This window comes from Delphinapterus leucas, chromosome 1 (genome assembly GCF_059928025.1).
Source record: "Delphinapterus leucas isolate spDelLeu-1000000601 "Yukka" chromosome 1, BTC_Dleu_Yukka2, whole genome shotgun sequence".
In the NCBI taxonomy this organism is placed as follows: Eukaryota; Metazoa; Chordata; class Mammalia; order Artiodactyla; family Monodontidae; genus Delphinapterus; species Delphinapterus leucas.
The window spans coordinates 152,569,390-152,588,469 of NC_143129.1; the positions used below are offsets into that span (position 1 = coordinate 152,569,390).

General features: G+C 48.6%; 1 protein-coding gene across 2 annotated transcripts in view; it reads right to left on the reverse strand.

Moving 5' to 3' along the window:
* MAST2 (microtubule associated serine/threonine kinase 2) overlaps positions 1-19,080 on the reverse strand; it is a 203,645-nt gene that overhangs the window by 10,958 nt on the left and 173,607 nt on the right. For both annotated transcript variants that reach the window (XM_022575586.3, XM_022575583.3), the window contains 11 exons: positions 17,497-17,651; positions 15,516-15,591; positions 12,822-13,031; positions 8,418-8,519; positions 6,002-6,134; positions 5,105-5,166; positions 4,752-4,837; positions 4,107-4,315; positions 2,987-3,125; positions 960-1,092; positions 38-203 (listed from right to left, as the gene is read on the reverse strand). In XM_022575586.3, coding sequence (XP_022431294.2) covers positions 38-203; positions 960-1,092; positions 2,987-3,125; positions 4,107-4,315; positions 4,752-4,837; positions 5,105-5,166; positions 6,002-6,134; positions 8,418-8,519; positions 12,822-13,031; positions 15,516-15,591; positions 17,497-17,651 — 1,471 coding nt within the window. The remainder of the gene's footprint in view (positions 1-37; positions 204-959; positions 1,093-2,986; positions 3,126-4,106; positions 4,316-4,751; positions 4,838-5,104; positions 5,167-6,001; positions 6,135-8,417; positions 8,520-12,821; positions 13,032-15,515; positions 15,592-17,496; positions 17,652-19,080) is intronic.

Consider the following 19,080-nt stretch of genomic DNA (forward strand, 5'->3'; position numbering starts at 1 on the left):
TTCTGTCCCCTTGGTGGGCCAGGGGGATGGTACCTACCACTGATCACTTGCCCAAAGAGCTCCTCTGGAGTGTCTCCGAAGAAGGGGACGCAGCCCACCAGGAACTCATACAGGATTATGCCCATGGCCCACCAGTCCACTGGTTTCCCATAGCCCTGACGCAGGATCACCTCAGGGGCAATGTATTCCGGGGTCCCGCATACCTGGGCACAAAGAAGCCGGGCTGGCTCAGCATCCAGAGACAGTGCATTGGCATGGCGGCTGGAGGGGTTGGGGTGCTCCCACTTCTGGAGCAGCAAGTCTCTGAATGAAGACTCAGCTCACTCTGGTTAATGAGCAGGAGCAATAGGAGCCCTAGCGTACCAGGGGTGGAGCTGTTGGTGGGGTGAGTTTATGTATTTTCCTAATTAACCGAAACATCTAGTTCTAGCCTGGAACCACCACTCCTTTTTGGCATGTGGTACCCACAACTGGTCTCTGCCCTCCAGCCTCCAAAGAACAGACACTACAGTCATATGACTCCTACAGGGACTTGTGAACAGTCACAACCTGTAATGTCAAATCAGGAAACGCCCCGTGGCTACTCTCAGGATGCAGCCCAGTGGAAACTTGGAGCTGTGTTCCAAGGACACAGGCGCCAGGAGAGCTCTGCTCTTTACTGAGGCTGGAAGTCTCAGGACTGACCTCTTATCAGGCTCTGAGAGTGCCAATGCTTATGTGACCTATCTTCTTCAAACCCCGAGGCGGAAGACGATTTTGGATTTTGTACCCGTGTGATTCTCATGGGCCACCTTATTTTCCAAATGTGCTGCCTATCTCAATGGCTCCCTGGAACCAAACGGTGGAAAAGACAGGAGCTCTCAGTCTTAACATCTAGCTGCAAGGTAAGCATGTGGCCTCCAGTCCTTACTCTGAGGCCTGGATTCAACCCCCAAGGTCTCAACCATCCTTCTTATTACCTGCTTGTCCAGGAACTCCCGAGTATCCTTTTCAATGTGGCCCTCGTACAAGTTTGTGGTCAGACTCATGAGGCCGATTTTAGAAAGGCCAAAGTCAGTGAGCTTGATGTGCCCCATGGATGTGATCAGCAGGCTGGGAAACCAGAGAAACAAAAGTTTGAAGTTACTCCCTGGTCTTCCAAGATTGCTGGTTTTAGTACATGCCCAATTTTCCCGCTCAGGCGTCTACTGTGGGACATAAGCAGGGTAGCTTCATCAGGGAGACAGGCAGCTGTGAAAGAATAAATAGCTCTGGTTGTGTGAGCACTGTAGTCTGCACAAGCAACTAGCCTGCCTTCTGCCCATTCCCCCGGTTCACTTTTGTTTACTGCCCTCAGCCGTATTCTACGCTGAGGGCAAGTATCAGCCAGCTGAGAAACAGACTTTCTTCCACCAGCGATCAGCCTCTTCCTAAGGCTCCAGCCATTCCCAGTCTCCTCTCCTGACCTAAGTGGCTCACAATACCCCGAGTCAGGGAGAGGGCAAAGGGGCACAATGATCTCGTTCCACATCCACGGCTAGTTTTAGGAGGGCTGGCTGGGAGGAACTAGAAGTAAGATCTCACAGAGAACTGTCTCTTCCTCTTCACGTACTCTGCCTGAGCCATTTTGTGCCAAAGGCTTCGCCCTACTACCCCTTTATTCCCAAATCTGTATCTGTGGCCCTGACTTTTTTTTTTTTTGGCCCTGACTTCTTTCATGAGCTCCATGCCTAAAAACTGCCCAGATGTCCTACAGGCACATGAACTCAACCTGTCCAAAACAAGGTCATGCCTCCTAACCGGTCCTCTTCTCAGTGAAAAGCAGTAGTTTCTGTTACCTACTGAGCTCTGTGATAAGTGCTTTAGCAATTATTTATCAAAATATTCTGGCTTCAAAATATTCTGGCTCATGAAAGGTCTTACAGAGTAACTAACACAACAAAGGTAGGTATTATTATCCCCAAGAGGAGGAACACAAGGCTCAGAGAGGTTTAATTAACAGACCCGGAGTTCAGAGAGTTAACGAGCTCTATGAACTTAGGTCTGTCTAATGTCAAAGCTGCTTTCCACTACAGAGGCTTACCACCACCAGCACCAAGGTGGAAATCTGGAAGATATCCCAGACTCCTGCTCTCTCACCCCAGCCTTATCATTTCCTTTCCACTTCCCAACACTATCCCTCTCTTCTCCATCCTGACTCTGTTCCAGTGCAGGCACTGTTCTTTTGGGCCTAGACTGCTGCCATGGTCTCTCATCACCTCTTTCCATGGGCAGTGATCTTCCTAAACCTAAATCAGAGTCTGAGTGTGACACTCTGTCACCCTGTGGTTAACAGGCCCTTCAGAGACTCTCTAGGACCCTTTAAAATTAAACCCAAACTTAACAAAAGGCCCCTTGATGATCCAATCCCTGCCCCTCTCTCTAGCTTCCTCTCTTACTACTCTGACCAACTAACAATCTCACCTTCAGCCATACTGTACTCTTTGTAGTTCCTGAATGGGACCCGTCCCCACACCTGTGCGTGCCATTGCAAATCCCGCTCCCCAGCTTGAGAAACCTCCTCCCACCTTCGCCCACCTGACTAATACCTTCTAAGAAGCAGCCTATACAAAGATATTTCTGCCACCCACACCAGATTTAAGCTCTACAGGCCAGGGACTAGAATACAGTGCTTGGCACACAGTAGGTGTCAGTAAATGTCAGGACACTTGCTTAGCCATCTACTACATGTGTGGATTCTTTTGTTCCTGCTTGGTTTCTTGAGTGGAGCTCCTCAGTGATTCTTTGATGTCACCAAAGCCTTACGGTGCCCCTGCCAGACCTTGCTGGCAATGTTCTTTGCATTTGGGGTAGTCAGGGGCTAGAGTACCAAGCCTAGATGGTCACCCACATGAGCAGTGTTTCCTAGCAGCCATTTGGGATAGATTCAAACATGCTGTGTCTGCGTTCATTTATCTAGAGACCCAAGAGGGACACCCTAAACAAGGGACTTGGAGAGTGGGCATACTTGTCAGGCTTGAGGTCACGGTGCACGATGCCATAGTTGTGTAAGTACTCCAGGGCTAGCACAGTTTCCGCAAAGTACAGGCGCACCATATCCACAGGCAGGGCCCCGATGTTCTTCAGCAGAGTGGCACAGTCTCCTCCTGCAACAAGCCCAGGCCACCATGAAGGATGGGTCCAGTGCCCTGCTCTAGATGGTCTCAGAGGCCCCAGAGTAGATAGTGTCACAGAATACCCTGGTGCCAGAGACTGTGATTCTAACCCCTCTGCTGCTGGCATGGGTGGGAGAGTGTGGAGGGGAGCAGGAGGTAAGACGAGCCGGCCAGTGGCTGTCAAGGCCATTGTTCAGGACAAAGAGGGAAGGAACCCAGGCCTCTAGGCCTGTAAGCTGACTCGTTGGGACAGGACTAAGTTATTTTAGGATGAGACTTCAGCATTTGTCCATTTATTTCCTTCCTGTTGGCTCTCCTTTAGTTTTTGAGTAAAGTAACACTGTAAACTCCCAGCACCTACCCAAAGAATGAAAAGCGGAGTTTTGTTCAGCTTCAACTTCAAGACTTAGGCAAAATATCTTTGGAAGCTGTACGCAGCCCTGACGAAGGGAGAGGGAAGGCCACTGGCAAAGCGGCTGCCCCCCTCCAGAGCTGTGCCCCATGATGCTCTCCTACACCATCCCCAGAGCATTTTGTGGGGTCCTAAGGGGCATCCCCTTCAAAAACCATCCACAAGGGCAGTGGCTTTCCTCTCCTCTGAGGGCCCAGATGCAATCCTCCCAGCATCCGACCCTGGGCTTTGGTGGCTCTGCTACCCGCTTTGTTCCTGCCAGGTGCCAGCAGGTCTGCCAGGCTGTGCAGGCTTTGTAGTTGTGGGGCTGATACATCCTGTCCTGACATGGGCAGCCTCATGGCAGCTACTGCTCCAGAAGCCTCTCCCTGGGAGGGGCACGACACCTTGTGCCCACCATGGCCAAATGGTCTCTGAGATCCTAAGGCAGAAACCAAGGCCAAAGAGAGGTTGGGAAGCTGGGCCCTGAAACTTCACGCCTACACGAGCTGTTGGTCCCTGCTCAGGGCTGTCTCAGATTATGCCGTGGCCCCCAAGCCAGGCCACCTTTTCCCCAGTACCTTCAACATACTCCATCACCATGCACAGGTGGCGCTTGGTCTCAAAGGAGCAGAACATGCTGACCACAAAGGGGTTCTCAGCAAAAGTCAGTATGTCACGCTCCACAAAGGCCTGCTGGATCTGGTTCCGTAGGATCAGGTTCTGCTTGTTGATCTTCTTCACGGCAAAGCGCTGCCGGGTGGACTTGTGCCGCACCAGGAATACGGCCCTGGAAACAAAGCCCATCCGTACCCCACGGCCCTCAGCCCCTGAGCTGTGCTCTCCTCCACTGCGAGCTTGGGTGGTATCAATGCACAGAACAAAGGAGCAGGGGGTGCTTATCAATGAGAAGGATCTGAGCACCTGCCCAGGGAGCTCTTCAATTTCCTGATATACCAAGTCCTGAGGACACAGCTCAAGCCCTCCTCAGAGCTCAGTGAGAGGAGAAGTGCCACCAAGAGGAGAGGGAATCTTTCCTGGGAAAGGAACCATACTCAGATATCAGAGGAAACTGGGCTCTTGCCTCTCCTGGAGGCTTCGGGGAGGGACAGGTCCATCCTGAGGCATCTGGTGCTCAGAGGATTAGGCATCATTCACTTCCGGAAGGAAGAGCCCCAGGGCTGACTTAGCTCCAGTCCCGGCCACACCCTGACCCCCGCCTTTACCCATAGGCGCCATTGCTGATGAGCTTAATGGTTTCGAAGTCCTCTTCAGAGGGTGTCTTTTTAGAAGTCAGAGATGCCCCACGGCCCTGGAAGACATGGGAAAAGGCAGGAGCCAGGAATGCTTCTCAGAGCTCACATCTGGGGGGAAGCTGTGGCCCCAGCATCTGCTCAGCTCTTAGCCCTGCCGTGGCCTCCTGCCCATTCTTCCCCAGGAACTGAATGACCTCTCAGACAGCGTAAGCCATCACCCACTCCGCCATCCCTCCTTCAGACAGTCTCTTAGAGAGAATTCACAGCCCTTTGCTTCACAGGGCCCCGGGGCCAGGATTGAGGCAGGAGCTCAGGGTCTTTACCTCGACTGAATCATCTGTCTCTGGAGTGTCAGGACTGTCATAGCTGCTCAACTGGGCCATTTCTAGAAACAAAGCAAGGACACAAGAGAAAAGTGTGCGTGGCAATGTCAAGACATCTCAGCAGTCCATTCACATCACACGACAGATGCATGTAGGGAAGGCATTAATGCTTCCTGCATCAGGCTGGGAGGCGGTCCTGTGGCTCTATCCTTAGTGCAGTCACAGCTTTTAGACTTGTTTGTCAAATAATATTGCCACCCCTATTTCTAGAAGTCCAGTGCCATTCAAAAGGCCTGGCAAATTCTACAAAGCTTCCCTCAAACTTGGGACAATGCCTGAAAACAGGGCCCAAAGCTGGGCTGTCTGATAGCTGGCCCCCATCCTGCTGGTCAAGACTCTGCTTTGCCAGATGAGGCTGGGAAGCAGGGAAGGCAGGAGTGGGATGACTAGAGACTAGGGGTTTGGAAGCCCATGGTTCAGGAGGGGCTCAGTGTGAAGGCCCAGAGCATGGCATTACCTTCTGAAGCCCTGAGCTGGGACCACCCCAAAGACACAGGAGGACTTGCGAGGTGGCAGCAGGAGAGGCAAGCATGCAGAGGAGGTGACCATTTTTGAAAATGTGATTGTGGCCCTCTGTGATGACCTTTTGATCTTAGGCTCTAAATCCAACGCAGGTGGGCCCAAGGCAATCCAGCTTGGGTTATATAAGGCAGATGTGGACAATCCTGAAGGAGGGGCTGTTTTATGACAGAGAACACAGAGCTTTTCCTAGAGCCCTCGGGCCTCTGATGCTGTGTTGTGTCCCTGTCCAACTAAGCTTCTTCTCCAAGTGGCTTCCCTGCTGTTAGAGCTTGTAGGCTGTGTGGCCTCTTTGCAGCCGCCAGGCCGCATGCTCACCCTCTAGGGGATCCCGTGTGAGGCCCAGTTGGCTAACGATGTAGCGGGGAATGTCACATTTAATCCCTTGTCCCTCTTTGGCGTGGCCCTCAGCTGCTTCTAACAGGTGGTAGAACTCTTCAGGGTCAAACTCCTGTACCGGGGAGAGAGGTAGTCAGTGGTGAGGGCTACAAAAGCAGGCTGCTGGTCTCTTTGGTTTTACGGCATATACCCAGAGTAGGATGACAAGAAGACTTCCTCTTTGTGATGGACACCCCTACCCCTGAATCCCAAGAAACATCATGATTCAGGAACCAATGGGGACAAAGCTGTCTTACAGGTCACCTCCAGATTGGACATCCTAAGCGTTTGCTGTCTTTACAGCAATAAGAACCAGAGCATTTGGTTTCCAGAGAGCTCTGCCTATTCGCCTGGTCCAAAGCCTTGTGCCAGCCGGACACGGCACTGTCAGGTGTGTTCCCACACCCAGTGAAGAGGGGCAGTCCTGGCACACCTTCAATCACACTTCACAGCCCTGGCGGTGCACACACATGCCTTCAGACATCTACTGAGCAAACCCCTGTGTGCTGGGGGCTGGAGAGCCTTGTGGACACAGCACAGAAGTCCTTGTCTGCCTGGAGCACATAATAATGAGGGCCCCATTGACTGAGTGCCAGTTACTAAGTGCCAGTATGGGTTAAACCTTTCACAGAGGAGACACCTCTGTGTTGGTGAGGAAATCAAGGCTCACAGAGATGCACAGACTTGACCATGACCACAGAGGTAGGAAGAAAGAGAAAATCAGCACGCAAACCCAGGCCTAACTCCAAGCCCCTGTCTAACCACGGACTTCATGTCCTTGAGGGAGAGGCCTCTGTTCACCACGACCCCAGCCTCCACTGCTTTCTTTACCTCTGGTCTCACGGGTTTGGAGAACTCTACCACTACCTACGTGGATACAATCTAACCCAGACTGGAAGTCCTTTTACCTTCTTCTTCATCCTCAGTCCCTGTCTAGTCAGAATGTCTACTTCAGAAACCCGCCTCTACCCAACTCTTCTGCTCTGTCCTCCCACCACTGTCCTAGTTCTGGGCGCTCCTCTCCGTCACATCAATGGCTTTAAGTGCCTCTGCAAGGCTGTCCCTGGCTCATCCTGCCTTCCCTTCCAACTCACTATCCATGTTGCAGCCAGCGTTATCTTCCTTGTGAGTAAATCTGATGGAGTATTACTCAGAAGTAAATAGGAACCAATTACTGATACATGCAATAACATGTATGAATCTCAAAAACTTATGCTGAGTGAAAGAAGTCAGAACATACTATATGATTTAATTTATATGAAACTGTACAAAAGGCAAACTTATCCATAGTGAAAGAGCAGATAAGTGGTTGCCTGGAGTGGGAGGTAAGGTGGGCAGGGGAAAGGGACTGATTGCAAAGGAGCACAAGGGAATTTTCTAAGACGGGAGAAATGTTTTCCATCTTAACTGTGGCAGTGATTAGACAGGTGTATATTTGTTAAAACTCATTGAACTGTATACTCAAATGGGATATATTTGATTGTATGTAAATTATACCTCTATAAAATTAGTTTAAAAAAGTAAATCTGACAATGTCATATTCTTACCTAAACTTTCTGATGGCTCCAAGTAGCCTTAAGGATAAATGCAAACTCCGGAGCCAAGAACCCAACACTCTCCATGGTCCTGTCGTGGCCTACCTCCCAGTTTATCCCTCACCAACACTTCAGACACACCCTGTACTCCATCAAATGCCTTTTCTGATGGCTCTCCCCTGGCAAACTCATAATTATCCTGCAAGTAGCTGACTAAGCTTCACATTCCCCAGGGAGCCTTCACTGAATGTCCATCTCTGTTCATCCCGAGGAGGACTAGAGCACTTCCTTCCCCATGTCCCCGTTGCACCTTGTACTTCCCTTGGTTGCAAACTTCTTCCAGTATCATAATTATTATTTGCATGTCTCCACGCCTCATACCTAAGGCACTAAAAGACGAAATCTAACTCTACTGCAGAGGAGGCATTGTAGGATCAGGGACTCTGCTTTACTTACGCCTGTATCTCCAGTGTCTAGAATGACGCAGGTACTCAGTAGTGTCACTGAATGATCAAATGAAGGGTGGACTCAACTTGTGCAAACGAAACTGGCCTGTGCTCCTCACCCCCAGGGTCCCCATTGACCTGGGGCCTGCTCAGTGTGGGTTGGGCAGACGAGCACCCCTCCCTGCCACACTTTTCAGGAGCATCCACTTTTCCTCACAGGGACTTGCTTGCGTGTCATATTTAAACAAGGATTTCAGCAGCAGAAATGGCAGTGGGTACCCCCACAGTTCTGCTGTTAGCAGAATACTTCCTCTACAGCCCCCGTTCCCTCCCCTCCAGCCACCCGCCCCACCAACCTCCCGAGAGCCCACTCACCAGGCATTCCAGGAGACGAGCAGGGCGGGCAATGACAATCATCAGCTTTTTCACCAGCTGCATCACAAAAGCCACTTCTGAACTCTCTGAGCGCTCATGAGCCTGTAGAGAAGACAAAGGATACTTAAGCAATCCACCGGCCCAACATGGCTGAGTGAAGCAGGACTGGGCTGGGCAGAGGCTACTCTGGGGAGAAGCACTTTGTAGTACAGAGAGTGCTGCAAAGTAAAGACCTTAGAGAGGGCCAGTGGGCCGTGATGAGGGGGGACAGGCTGCTCACCAGGAACCACATGAGCTGAGGAACACTACGTGACGCCAAGGAATGTCACAAAGACACGCAGCTTTACCTGCTGCTCCATCCAGCAGGCTTCACTTACCCTCCAGACCCCAGCTCAAGGGGTAACTCCCAATGGAGCCTTCACTGATGCTCACTTTCCACCACAGACAGACTGTGAGGAATAGAAAGACCTCTCAAAGCAGGAGAGTGATGGGACCAGAAGGGAGTTTAGAGAGACCTCTTTGGCTGTAGTGTGGATGGTGCACTAAGGAGGGCAAGCCTAAAAGCAGGGAAACCCACCAGCAGGCTACTGCAACAGTGCAGACGAAAAAGGCATAATAAGCCAAGGCAGTAAGAATGGAGGGAAATGGACAGACTGGGCCATCTCAGAGCAGCCCTGAGGGGTGGAAAAGGCAGGAACAGATGGGAAGTACAATGACAATTTTAGGGAAATTCCATTGAACCCATAAATGAAATAGACAGTATAAAAAAATACACAGTTTAGGTGAGGATAGGTAGAGAACATATTCCCTTTGGTTTTAAAGAGAAAGCAGGTAGGTGGAAAAGTTCTGCTTTGGACTTGGAAAGTTTGAGGTACCTATACTAGATACTTTCGTAGGCATTGGCTCAGCCCCAGAGACTCTCTCTTCTTGGAAACTGCTCTGACTCCTGGAGCCACATTTGTATGGTGTGGCTGCACTTTCCCTCCCACCTCCGATAGCTGACCAGAGTGGACTACTTTCCTAGGAACTTACTTTTTTTTATTTTTTAAAAATTTTTGGCCGTACCATGCAGCATGCAAGATCTTTGTTCCCTGACCAGGGATTGAACCCATGCCCCCTGCACTGGGAGCACGGAGTCTTAACCACTGGACTACCAGTGAAGTCCCCCCAACCCCGCTTTTTCTTTTACATTTTTTTTCCCCCTAACAACTTAAAAATGGGTGGAACGACAACCATTAATATCAGCATGACAGAACTGTATAATTCGCTCTTGGGTGAAAAGGATGACCATACCTACCAAAGAGAGAGAAACAGAGCTGAGAGAAGGAAGACGAATGGTTCCTGGGCTTTCCACAGGCTCTCGTTTCTGGTTCTGGTCCCTTCTTAAGGCCTGGTTGCATTCTTGTCTTCAATTCTCTAAGACACCCTTTCAATCTTTATAATTAGTTTCCCTTTCCTGCATAAACTGCTCTGAGTTGGTTCTCTACCACTTGCAACGAAGAATACTAGCCGATGTGGAAAGTACAGTGGAGGAGTCCAATCAGCAGCTTGGGCCACTGAGCCGGAGCTCAGAAGAACAGTGGGGAGCAAAGGCCCTTTAGCAGACGGATGACAACTGAAGACACAGGAGCTGACAGGGCCGATCAGAGAGTGAAGAAAGGAGAATGAGGAGCACGGATGCTCAGGAAGGTGCCCCTCGAAACATCAGCATTTAAGAAAACTTGTGAAGGGGCAGCAAGACCACAAGACTGGAGAGAACAGTGTCATGACAACTGGGCGGGAGAAAAGATCAAAGAGAGGTATTCACTGTGGAAACCTCTGTAGACAGGTGAAGGAAGGTGAGGACTGAGAGAGGTCACAGCATTTGGCAACCGGCCAGTTAGTTCTTTGGTGACTTTTGCCTGAAATGTTTCAGTGGAATAATGGGAAGGGAAAGTAGAAGGCAAGAGACTGAATAGTGAACAGGTTGTAAGGAAAGAAATACAAGCAAATGAAGACCATTAAAAAAAACTGGTTATGCAATGAAAAGAGAGGCTGGGCACTTGATGAAATCTTGTTCATTCTTTTAACACGCAGCTCAAATATCAACTTTGTGAAGCCTCATCTAAGTCCCCTGCCCACACACACAGACACACACACACACACACACACAGACACACACACACGAAGAACAAGAAGTAACGGCTCCTTTTTCTATGTTTTCCTAGCTGTTTGCTCACAGCACATGGTACTAGCATGTTGTTTTATAATTAATTGTCTGTCTCTACAGGTACATTGTAGGGCCTTGTGAGTAGAGAGGCTGTGTCGCCTAGCACAGGTGCCTCTTATATAGCAGATGTCAATGCTTATTGACTAAGTATTTGAAAGTGTACGATCTTAGGCTCTGGAATAAGTAACCTGGGTTTGGGTGCTAGCTCTGCTACTCAGAAATGAGTTACCTTGGGCTAACTTGGCCCTTTTAAGGTTTGGTTTCCTCATCTGCATATTTAGAGAATAATAATAATACCTTCCTTACAATGTTGTTATGAAGATTAAATTAGACAATGTAGTGCCTAGCAAATTCATCTACCAGGGTTTCCCTGCAGACATCCTTCACTCTAGTCATGCCAAACTACTTTACCTGCAATTCCTGAAATGAACCAAGTTCCTCCACACCTCTGAAAGGTTGTTTATACTGCTTTCTAGATCCAGTGAACTCCTACCTACTCATCGAGACTCAGCTTTTCCTGAACTCTCCATGCAGAGTCAGCACATCCTCCTCTGTGCTCAGAACTGATCTCTGTTTAGTGCTCATCAATCACACTTACTATAATAAACAAAAGTGAGATAATTCATACAGAGCACTCAGTGTGGTGTCTGGCATACAGTATACTTCAATAAATGACAGCTATTATTTTTACTGTAATACATATTGATGGGTCTGTAAACCCCAGTCAACAGCAAATTCCTTGAGCCAGAGCCGGCACTGAACTTCTTCTCTGCATTCCCAGGGCCTAGCAAATGAGAGAACATATGAATGCACTGGCTCCATGTTCAGTGCTCTTCCCGCTGCCAGGGGCAACGCATCTGGGAAATGCCTGAAGGTTTTGGGCAAAGCTCTGACTTGAGCATTTCAGAAGATCCATCTTAGATGTACAAGCAACCCTGGAAGTCACTCTAGTTGATTTATCTGATGCCTCAATCCCTGATTCCTACGTATTGTTGGAGAACTGTTAGAAAGTTATTCTTGAACAGAAACAAACAGCCGCCAGTGATGTTTCACGGGACTTCAGCTTTTTAAACTCATGTTTCTGCAATGTTTAAATTTAAGTATTACTTTTGAAATCAGAAAAAGACATTTTTGTAGAAGGAAGAACTTTTTCATCTATTAAATCAAAACCTTTCTCACCGTAACTCTTGTCCACTGGGCTAGTATGCCTTTTAGGGGACAGAGAAGCTGCCACATATTACATATGATAAAACTCCCATTATTTGACAGCAATAATCGTGACCATCTTTAGTCATCCTTTCTCTAGATTCAACTGTTTCCTAAATTAAAAAAACAAACAACTTCTTGCTCCTAATTTCTGGACTAACACACCGGAGTCGTTTGAGCCCATTAGCCTGGGCTGTCAGCTCAGCTGGTCCTACAAAAGCATGAAGGCACATGTCTGGAGGTAACAGGGGTCTGGACTGGGAAATATTCTAGTGACATGAAGAGCCCCGAGGAGACAGCACATCTCCTCTCCCCTAAGCTGTACTAATGGTGTGATATGGGCAACTGTAGTCTGAGTGGGAAGGCGTCCGATCACCCTATCGGAGAGGCAGAGAGGAAAGCGAAGAGCAGAGCACGAAGCAGCGAGAAGAACTCAATGGTCTCTGGATTACTTTGCCCAGAGACTTTTTACACTGGGGAGGATCAGGTCTCTAAACACATCAGTCCCCACTGGAGAACTTCTGCTACGCAAACAGAATATCAGCAAACGGATAAACCCATAGTGCAGTCCTCGGGTCTGTTTTTCCTCGACTGAGGAGAAGCAGTCTCAAGGTTCTCCTTACACCAGTATGTCTACCAAAAGAGAGCCCACTACTGCCACTAGGGCCTCTTTTTGGCTCTGGGTTACAAATCTCCTAGGCAAATATTTATGAACACTACCAACGTTGGAGCCTCGGGAAGAGTAATTGGTATTAGAAAAGGAAAGGAATCACAGCACTGAGTTCTGACACCGAACAGGCTTCTCGGAGAAATGCAGGGGACTGAGGAGGAACCAAAGCCCAGCAGCAGCAGCACATGTGGGGTGGGTCCCGCATACCAGCAGGGAGGTGGCAAGCAGGCTGGGCACACCATGACTGCCTTCATCTTAGCTTGGGACTAAAACCCACTACTATACGGATTCACCAGAGTCGCAGAACAAGGACACTCACATCTTGCAGAAGCTTCTCTAAACTCTCTTGAAGCTCATAGAAGTAGTGTGAGGTAATGAGGCCACTCCGAGATTTATCCAGGCAGTCTCGGGCCATCTCTATCACCTGATGATGAATAAAGCTCAAGGTTCCGTCTGCCAAGGGCAACACGTTGTCTGGAGTGTTGGAGGAAATGAACTCTGCTAGATGCTCTTCCATTTGTGCGGTGGCCTGCAAATCAAAGCAGGACAAGTGACTCTTTCCTTCTGATCCAGCTCGGCCGGAGCTAAGCCTGAAAGGCCTGGTCAGAGCCTAAGGATGGGCTCTGTGATCCTGGTTTCCTGATGTTGCATTTGGGGAACCTGATGACTGGAGACGTGAAAGGTCACCTTCAAGTCAAGTCAAAACATTACAGTCAAGGCCCTCTCTCACCTGGCCTTGTCCACCTCCCCACTCCTTGAACAGCACATTCTCTTGCTCTAAGGACACTGAGGTTCTGTTGTTCCTTTATCATGCTATCTCATACCTCTGTCCATTTATGCTGTTCCCTGTGTGTAGCTTTTTCACCTGCCAAGCCTGCCTGGCAAACTCCTACTACTCCTTCTAATCTCAGTTCAAGCATCATCTTTCCTCTGGGAAGTCTTTGATTCCTCCAGGAAAACTAGGGTTTCCTTTCCTCTGTGCTTCCAATGGACCTCCCAACTGTATAAACTTGGTGTGTGGACACTCCTGGTTTCTAAATCTTTCTCCAGACTGGGAACTTCTTCAAGTCAGTGGGAATTTGATTTATCTCAGGATCCTCTTACTTGAACTTAGGACCCAACTGAGCTAAGCAGATGTTCAGAGAGTGTTTATTGAAGGTGTGAACCTGCCTGCTCACGGACCTGGATCCCCAGCAGAGCAGCATGAGGTCTGGCTCAGAAGCCTCTTGGGGACCTAACTGCACAGGAATGTCAAAACGACAAATGTACATCAGCTAACAAGTTCCTAGCTGCCTATCTAGGGCTTGGCTTTCTTTCCTTTGCCACCAGGTGGTGATTTCTGATTTTCAGTGTGTGTTTAAGTGGGTGTTTGTATATGTGTGTGTATATATATATACACACACACACACAAACACACACACACATATTTATGGTGTAGTGGTGTGGTAGGGGGAGAGGAGGGGAGGTGAAAGAGAAGAGGGAATGGAAGGAATCTTAACATGCTTTTTCTAACATGAGTTCATCTTACATACAAACGTGCAATGCTAGGATAACAATACAACACCTAATACACAAGGAGGAAGAGGAGGAGGAAACACGCGAGGTGCATTTCTAAACACTATACACACCCAAACTTTTTTATGAAGAAGCAAGGCACAACTGAATGATTTCCTAGCTGTTCATTCTACCCCTCTTCCTTGCTCTTACTCTCCAGTGCCCATTTGAAGGCTAGAAAGTGCAGACCATAGGGCAGCAAAGAAATAACAGCTAACACTTACTGAGCGCTAACTATGTCCTGGGCACAGTTAGAAAAGCTTAATGTTCACTAATCTTCACAAACTCCCTATGAGATAGATACTCTTATTATCTCAGATTACAGATGAGGCAAATGAAGCTCAGAGAAGTTAAATAATCTGCCCAGGGTCATGAGGCTAATAAATGGTAGAAGCCTACTTGAACCCAGTCGGCCTGGTTCCAGAGTCTGAGCTCCTCCTCACTGCTCTGCTTCACTGTGAATGTCAAGAGGGAAAGCACAAGGGCTTCGCACTTTTTCCCTAAGCCACCCGTGTGTGCCCAGGAGACTACTCGAGGCTCGAAAAAGGACACTCTCAGAGGAGCAGGGAACCACACATCGCAGACCCTAGATACAGATGGACAGGTAGAGCCGGGGGTCTGGATGGAGGATGAAGAAAGAGGCTTGAAGACCCCATTCTCGCTGTTGTCATGGAGAGGGAGCCTCCGTCAGGCCCTGATCCTCTCTCGGACAGAACTGGCTGTGTTCTACAGGAACAGGGCCTATCATTAGAAAGCCAGGTCAGAGTGTTTAGGCATGTGGTGTTCAAAAGAAATGCAAATGGAAAACAAGGCCCTCGTTCCACATACAAGGAGGTTTACAGTCAAACTGCAGTTGTGAAGACCATTTCTCAACCATCTCAGGACAGTAACCTACCTTCCTCCCTCAGCATTTCCCTGCTTGAAAACACAAGTCCAAATGTGAATAGCAACTCTGAGCTGTCTCCCACCTTACTGCTCTCTCTGGCCAACTTCCTGCCAGAGGAAATTTCCAGCGTAGCTCTGTTTGTGCTTGGTAATGGGAGTGCTGCTTTAGAAAACTGCATTAAGTGAAGGTGCTCTCAGAGGGCAAATCTCCTTCTGGGGGACCCCGACTCATGGATCCTGATGTGCACGGTCAGAAACAAGGTCTCTGCTCTTTCCTTCCCACTAATATACAGTGGGATATGTTTTCGACATTTCCCTCTGGATACCCATTTCTCTGGGGAGTGGAGAAATAGAGGCTCTGCAAGTACGATCCCCAAACTCAAAGTCCTCTGCTGCCTTCCTCTTCTCCAGCAGTCTGAAAGCCCTCATGCTTGTGTCCTCCTCCTCCTGGCGCCTCCCTGATCTCCTTCCAGATTGCCTCTGGCGACTCCCCCACCCCCAGTCTTCCCACTGGGGCTGGCTGGAGGTGGCATCCTCAGAGGTGTTACCAGTCTCCTTTAAACTGGATCCTTACCTTGGGGAATCTTTCCTTGTACACATGATTCATCATTATTATTTCACTGTCAAAGGAAACTGGTGACCGTCCAGGACTAAATAAGAAGGAAACAACTGTGTTACTTTAGTGCCAGGGAACCTTCAAGGAGAAAGATGCCCATTCCCAGAGCCCGTGCCCACCCACTCTCTGCAGCACCCACACACTCCCACCTTAAGGAGTGCTGAGTTCCAGAGCCTTTCTTATTCCTGGAGCTGCCAGCACTGTTCAGCTCAAAAGTGTGCCATCTGGAGCTAGACTACCTTCCTGTAAGAGGCCTGGCCTTCACAAAGACTTCTGCCAGGGCCTGAAAAGGCCTAGACAGGAGGAGACCACTCTTGAGGCCACTGGTGGTTCTTCTAGGATCACTTCCTCCAGAACAGGACTCTCTGGGTCTTCTTTGCTTTGGCCAGTGGGGTTGGGCATACCCCAGCATGTTCTAGGAATCAAATCAAATCAAACCACCACCAAAACAACCAAAGGAAGACAGTGTATACCTGTATCTTTTCTAAACAAGCTGCATCCAATGGGGCTAACTTAGCTCTCACCTGGGGATGAATGAGGCCAGTCCAGCCAGCCCGTAGTGAATTATAAACCTGGGTCATCTAAATCTTCCCCTTTGGCCCATGTGTGATTACATCCTCTTAAAGGATTCAGGGTTTGAGCCATACAACTGAATGGCTATTTGGGTCCTGCCCAGTTTGGTGCCCGACATGTGATCCCAGCTGAGCTATGTTCAGAACCGTTCTTTTCTGCCTTTCCTCCCTACAGTAGGCCATGGTCTGCCTGCTACATTAATGCACATTACCCAGCTTTTTAAGAGTAATCCTCAGGGATTTCCCAGAGGTACTGTAGTCCTCTCAGTCTCAAATGGCCTAAAAGGTGCCCGTCTCTGTGTGGAGTGTGAAGAGCACCAAGATTCAGACGTTCCTCTGTATGAGACAAAGAAACACACTGGGCTCCACACTTCACACTCCCTCATTTGTATGTCTGACCCTTTGCACTGCGGTCCCAGTCATTATTCTCACCAATCTGAACTTGAACCAGTCTTTGTGGTCTGGCTCAGCTCACTGGCACTTGCAGTGCCAACATGACCTGAGGGGATTCTTTCTGGAAGGCACTGCTCCTCTGGGCCTCCACCCTGAACATGTGAACCAACTTCTTATTTCCCAGGGACCCTGGAAATCTGAGCTCGATCACTTAAAGCCATGATCATTTTATTCTCCACCCTCTCCCTTAACCTGGAATTCTGGCACAGATTTACCACCTAATACCAAAGAGAAGAGCTGATTTAATCTATGGAATACACAGATAAATCAGCTGTTAAGGTTTGTTTGGTTTGATGAGCCCAGGTGATTCAGGGAAATGAGACAGATTTAGATGGGCATTTAGTTCTGCTTCTGCAATGGGCTTCTTCCCCGAGTCAGCCACAAGTGTCCTCAGAAGGAACTTTTTTAATTGGCCTAGTTTATATATGCTGGGCCTCTGGGTTCTGCGGCCAGGTAACCATCAGAATGGATGATACTATTACTCTCCTTTTACTGAATGGAGTCCAAAGTACATTTCTACTGCCAACTACTTTCAAAGGGAAAAAGAGGGACCCCTTGACAGCATCTTCAGGCACCTCTTGTGATGGTGAGTTGAGCTGTACCCAATACCAAAGGGCTTGAGCTTCATGGCACTTGACTCATCGAGCTGTGCCTATGTGCTAGGCCAGGGGTTGGCAAACTACGGCCCGCAGACCAAATCTGGCCCGCTGGCTGCTTTTATAAATAAAGTTTACATAATGTCTGTGGATGATTCTGCACAGCAGCAGAGTAAGTAGCTGCCAGGGACGATATGGCCTACAAAGTGTGAATTATTTACTACCTTGCCCTTTATGGAATAAGTTTGTTGACTCCTAGGCTGTGCAGACAAGCTGAACTCCATGGGCACCAGGGCAGTGGGTGGAGAGCACCCTCACCTGAGGCTGCGGGAGCGGGGCCGCAGGGCCGGGGACTGCCGTCCTTCTTCATCAGGTACACTCTCTGTGCTGAAATGCTCCGTCAGAAAGTGCAGCTCATCGGCTGTAGGCTGGAAGGGCAACTGGTGCAGCTTTTCCTGCGAGGAGCATGATGACTAGAGGGGACAACATTTTTAAAAAGCATTAAAGACATGTCTAAGGCAGTCTAGAAGTGGAGAAGGACTGAAAGTGGTCAGTGGCTCCCCAGTCAACGTAAATTGAAGTCAGCCCACAGCCAGCATGCTTTCCCTTGCTCCCTTGAGTCTCCACTGTGCGTGATCCCGTTCATCTCTATCCTTCAGAGCTCTCAGTTCTGATGAAGCCATGATACTATTGTCCTTCATGAGCCTTGCAGGGGGCCAGACCCAGACATTCATGAGGTGTGACAGCTCCCCAACTACCTAGGGAGCCTCTTTAGGTGGCAAAAAGCAGATTCTTCCACGTGGACCCTTTGCCCTCAGTGAAGCTTCTGGCTAGTTAGAATGGCAAGTAATTAATAAATCATGCTTCCTGGCTTATTAGGAAATGTTCTAGGTATGCCCAGCCTACAAATGACATCCCCATAAGTTTTGCCTTCTACAACACCTTGGGAGAGCCCCAGGATGGCTCAGCAATGTTTCCTTTAGGCTGTTACCCAGAGGGCAACTGGCTTCGCTGCAGCTGTGAAGGCTTTGCCCAGGCTCTAGGGACACCAAGAGGCAAGAAAATCCAGCAGGGAAGAAAATTATTTTTAGATCTAGAACCCAAAGATTAGACTTGACCTGAAAACAATTAAGAATTCTAAACATGGCCCAACGATTGAGATTCCAGAATCACAAGAGACAATTTGAGGGAGTGAGCTGTGCTATTACAGGCATCCCACCAATGCAGCCATTGCCGTGGCGGCCCTGGTCGGCACCTGGATCAGTGAACTCCTGCCCTTACCTGACAAGACTGGCTACAGCAGCAGCAAATCTAACACTATTGGCTCAATTTCTGTTCACCAACTGATGAAGGATATGGGGTTAAATGTCTAAATTCACTTACACTCAAAGCTGCAGTACCACACCAAGAAAACCGTTGCCACACGTAAGCCTTAATACCAAGTGAGAAATCAAAAATTTTTTTGACTTACAGTGCACACTTCTCTCATGGAATCCTATAATACATAAAGTTGTAAACAGCTAGTGGGAGGTTTTCATGAGGCTCTGTCTTGGTCACATTTTTATAAATGATTTGGATAGAAGTTGCAAAAAGTATTCTCGCCCAACTGCAACTAACACGAAGCAAAATTGGTATTTTAAGGTATTCCAATAAAATAAGCTGGATCAATGGGTTGAGTCTATTAAAACTTATTGAACAGGAATATATATATAATAAATACATGACTCTCACTGTGGGTCTCAAAAATCACCTGTTTGAGTAAAGGATTATGGGGAAGGGATATTTACTAGGGAAAGATCTGAAACTAAACAGCTGCCAAAAGACCAGTGAGATCTTTGGATTAATTTAAGAGTAAAATCTAGGACTTTCCTGGTGGTCCAGTGGTTAAGACTCCGTGCTTTC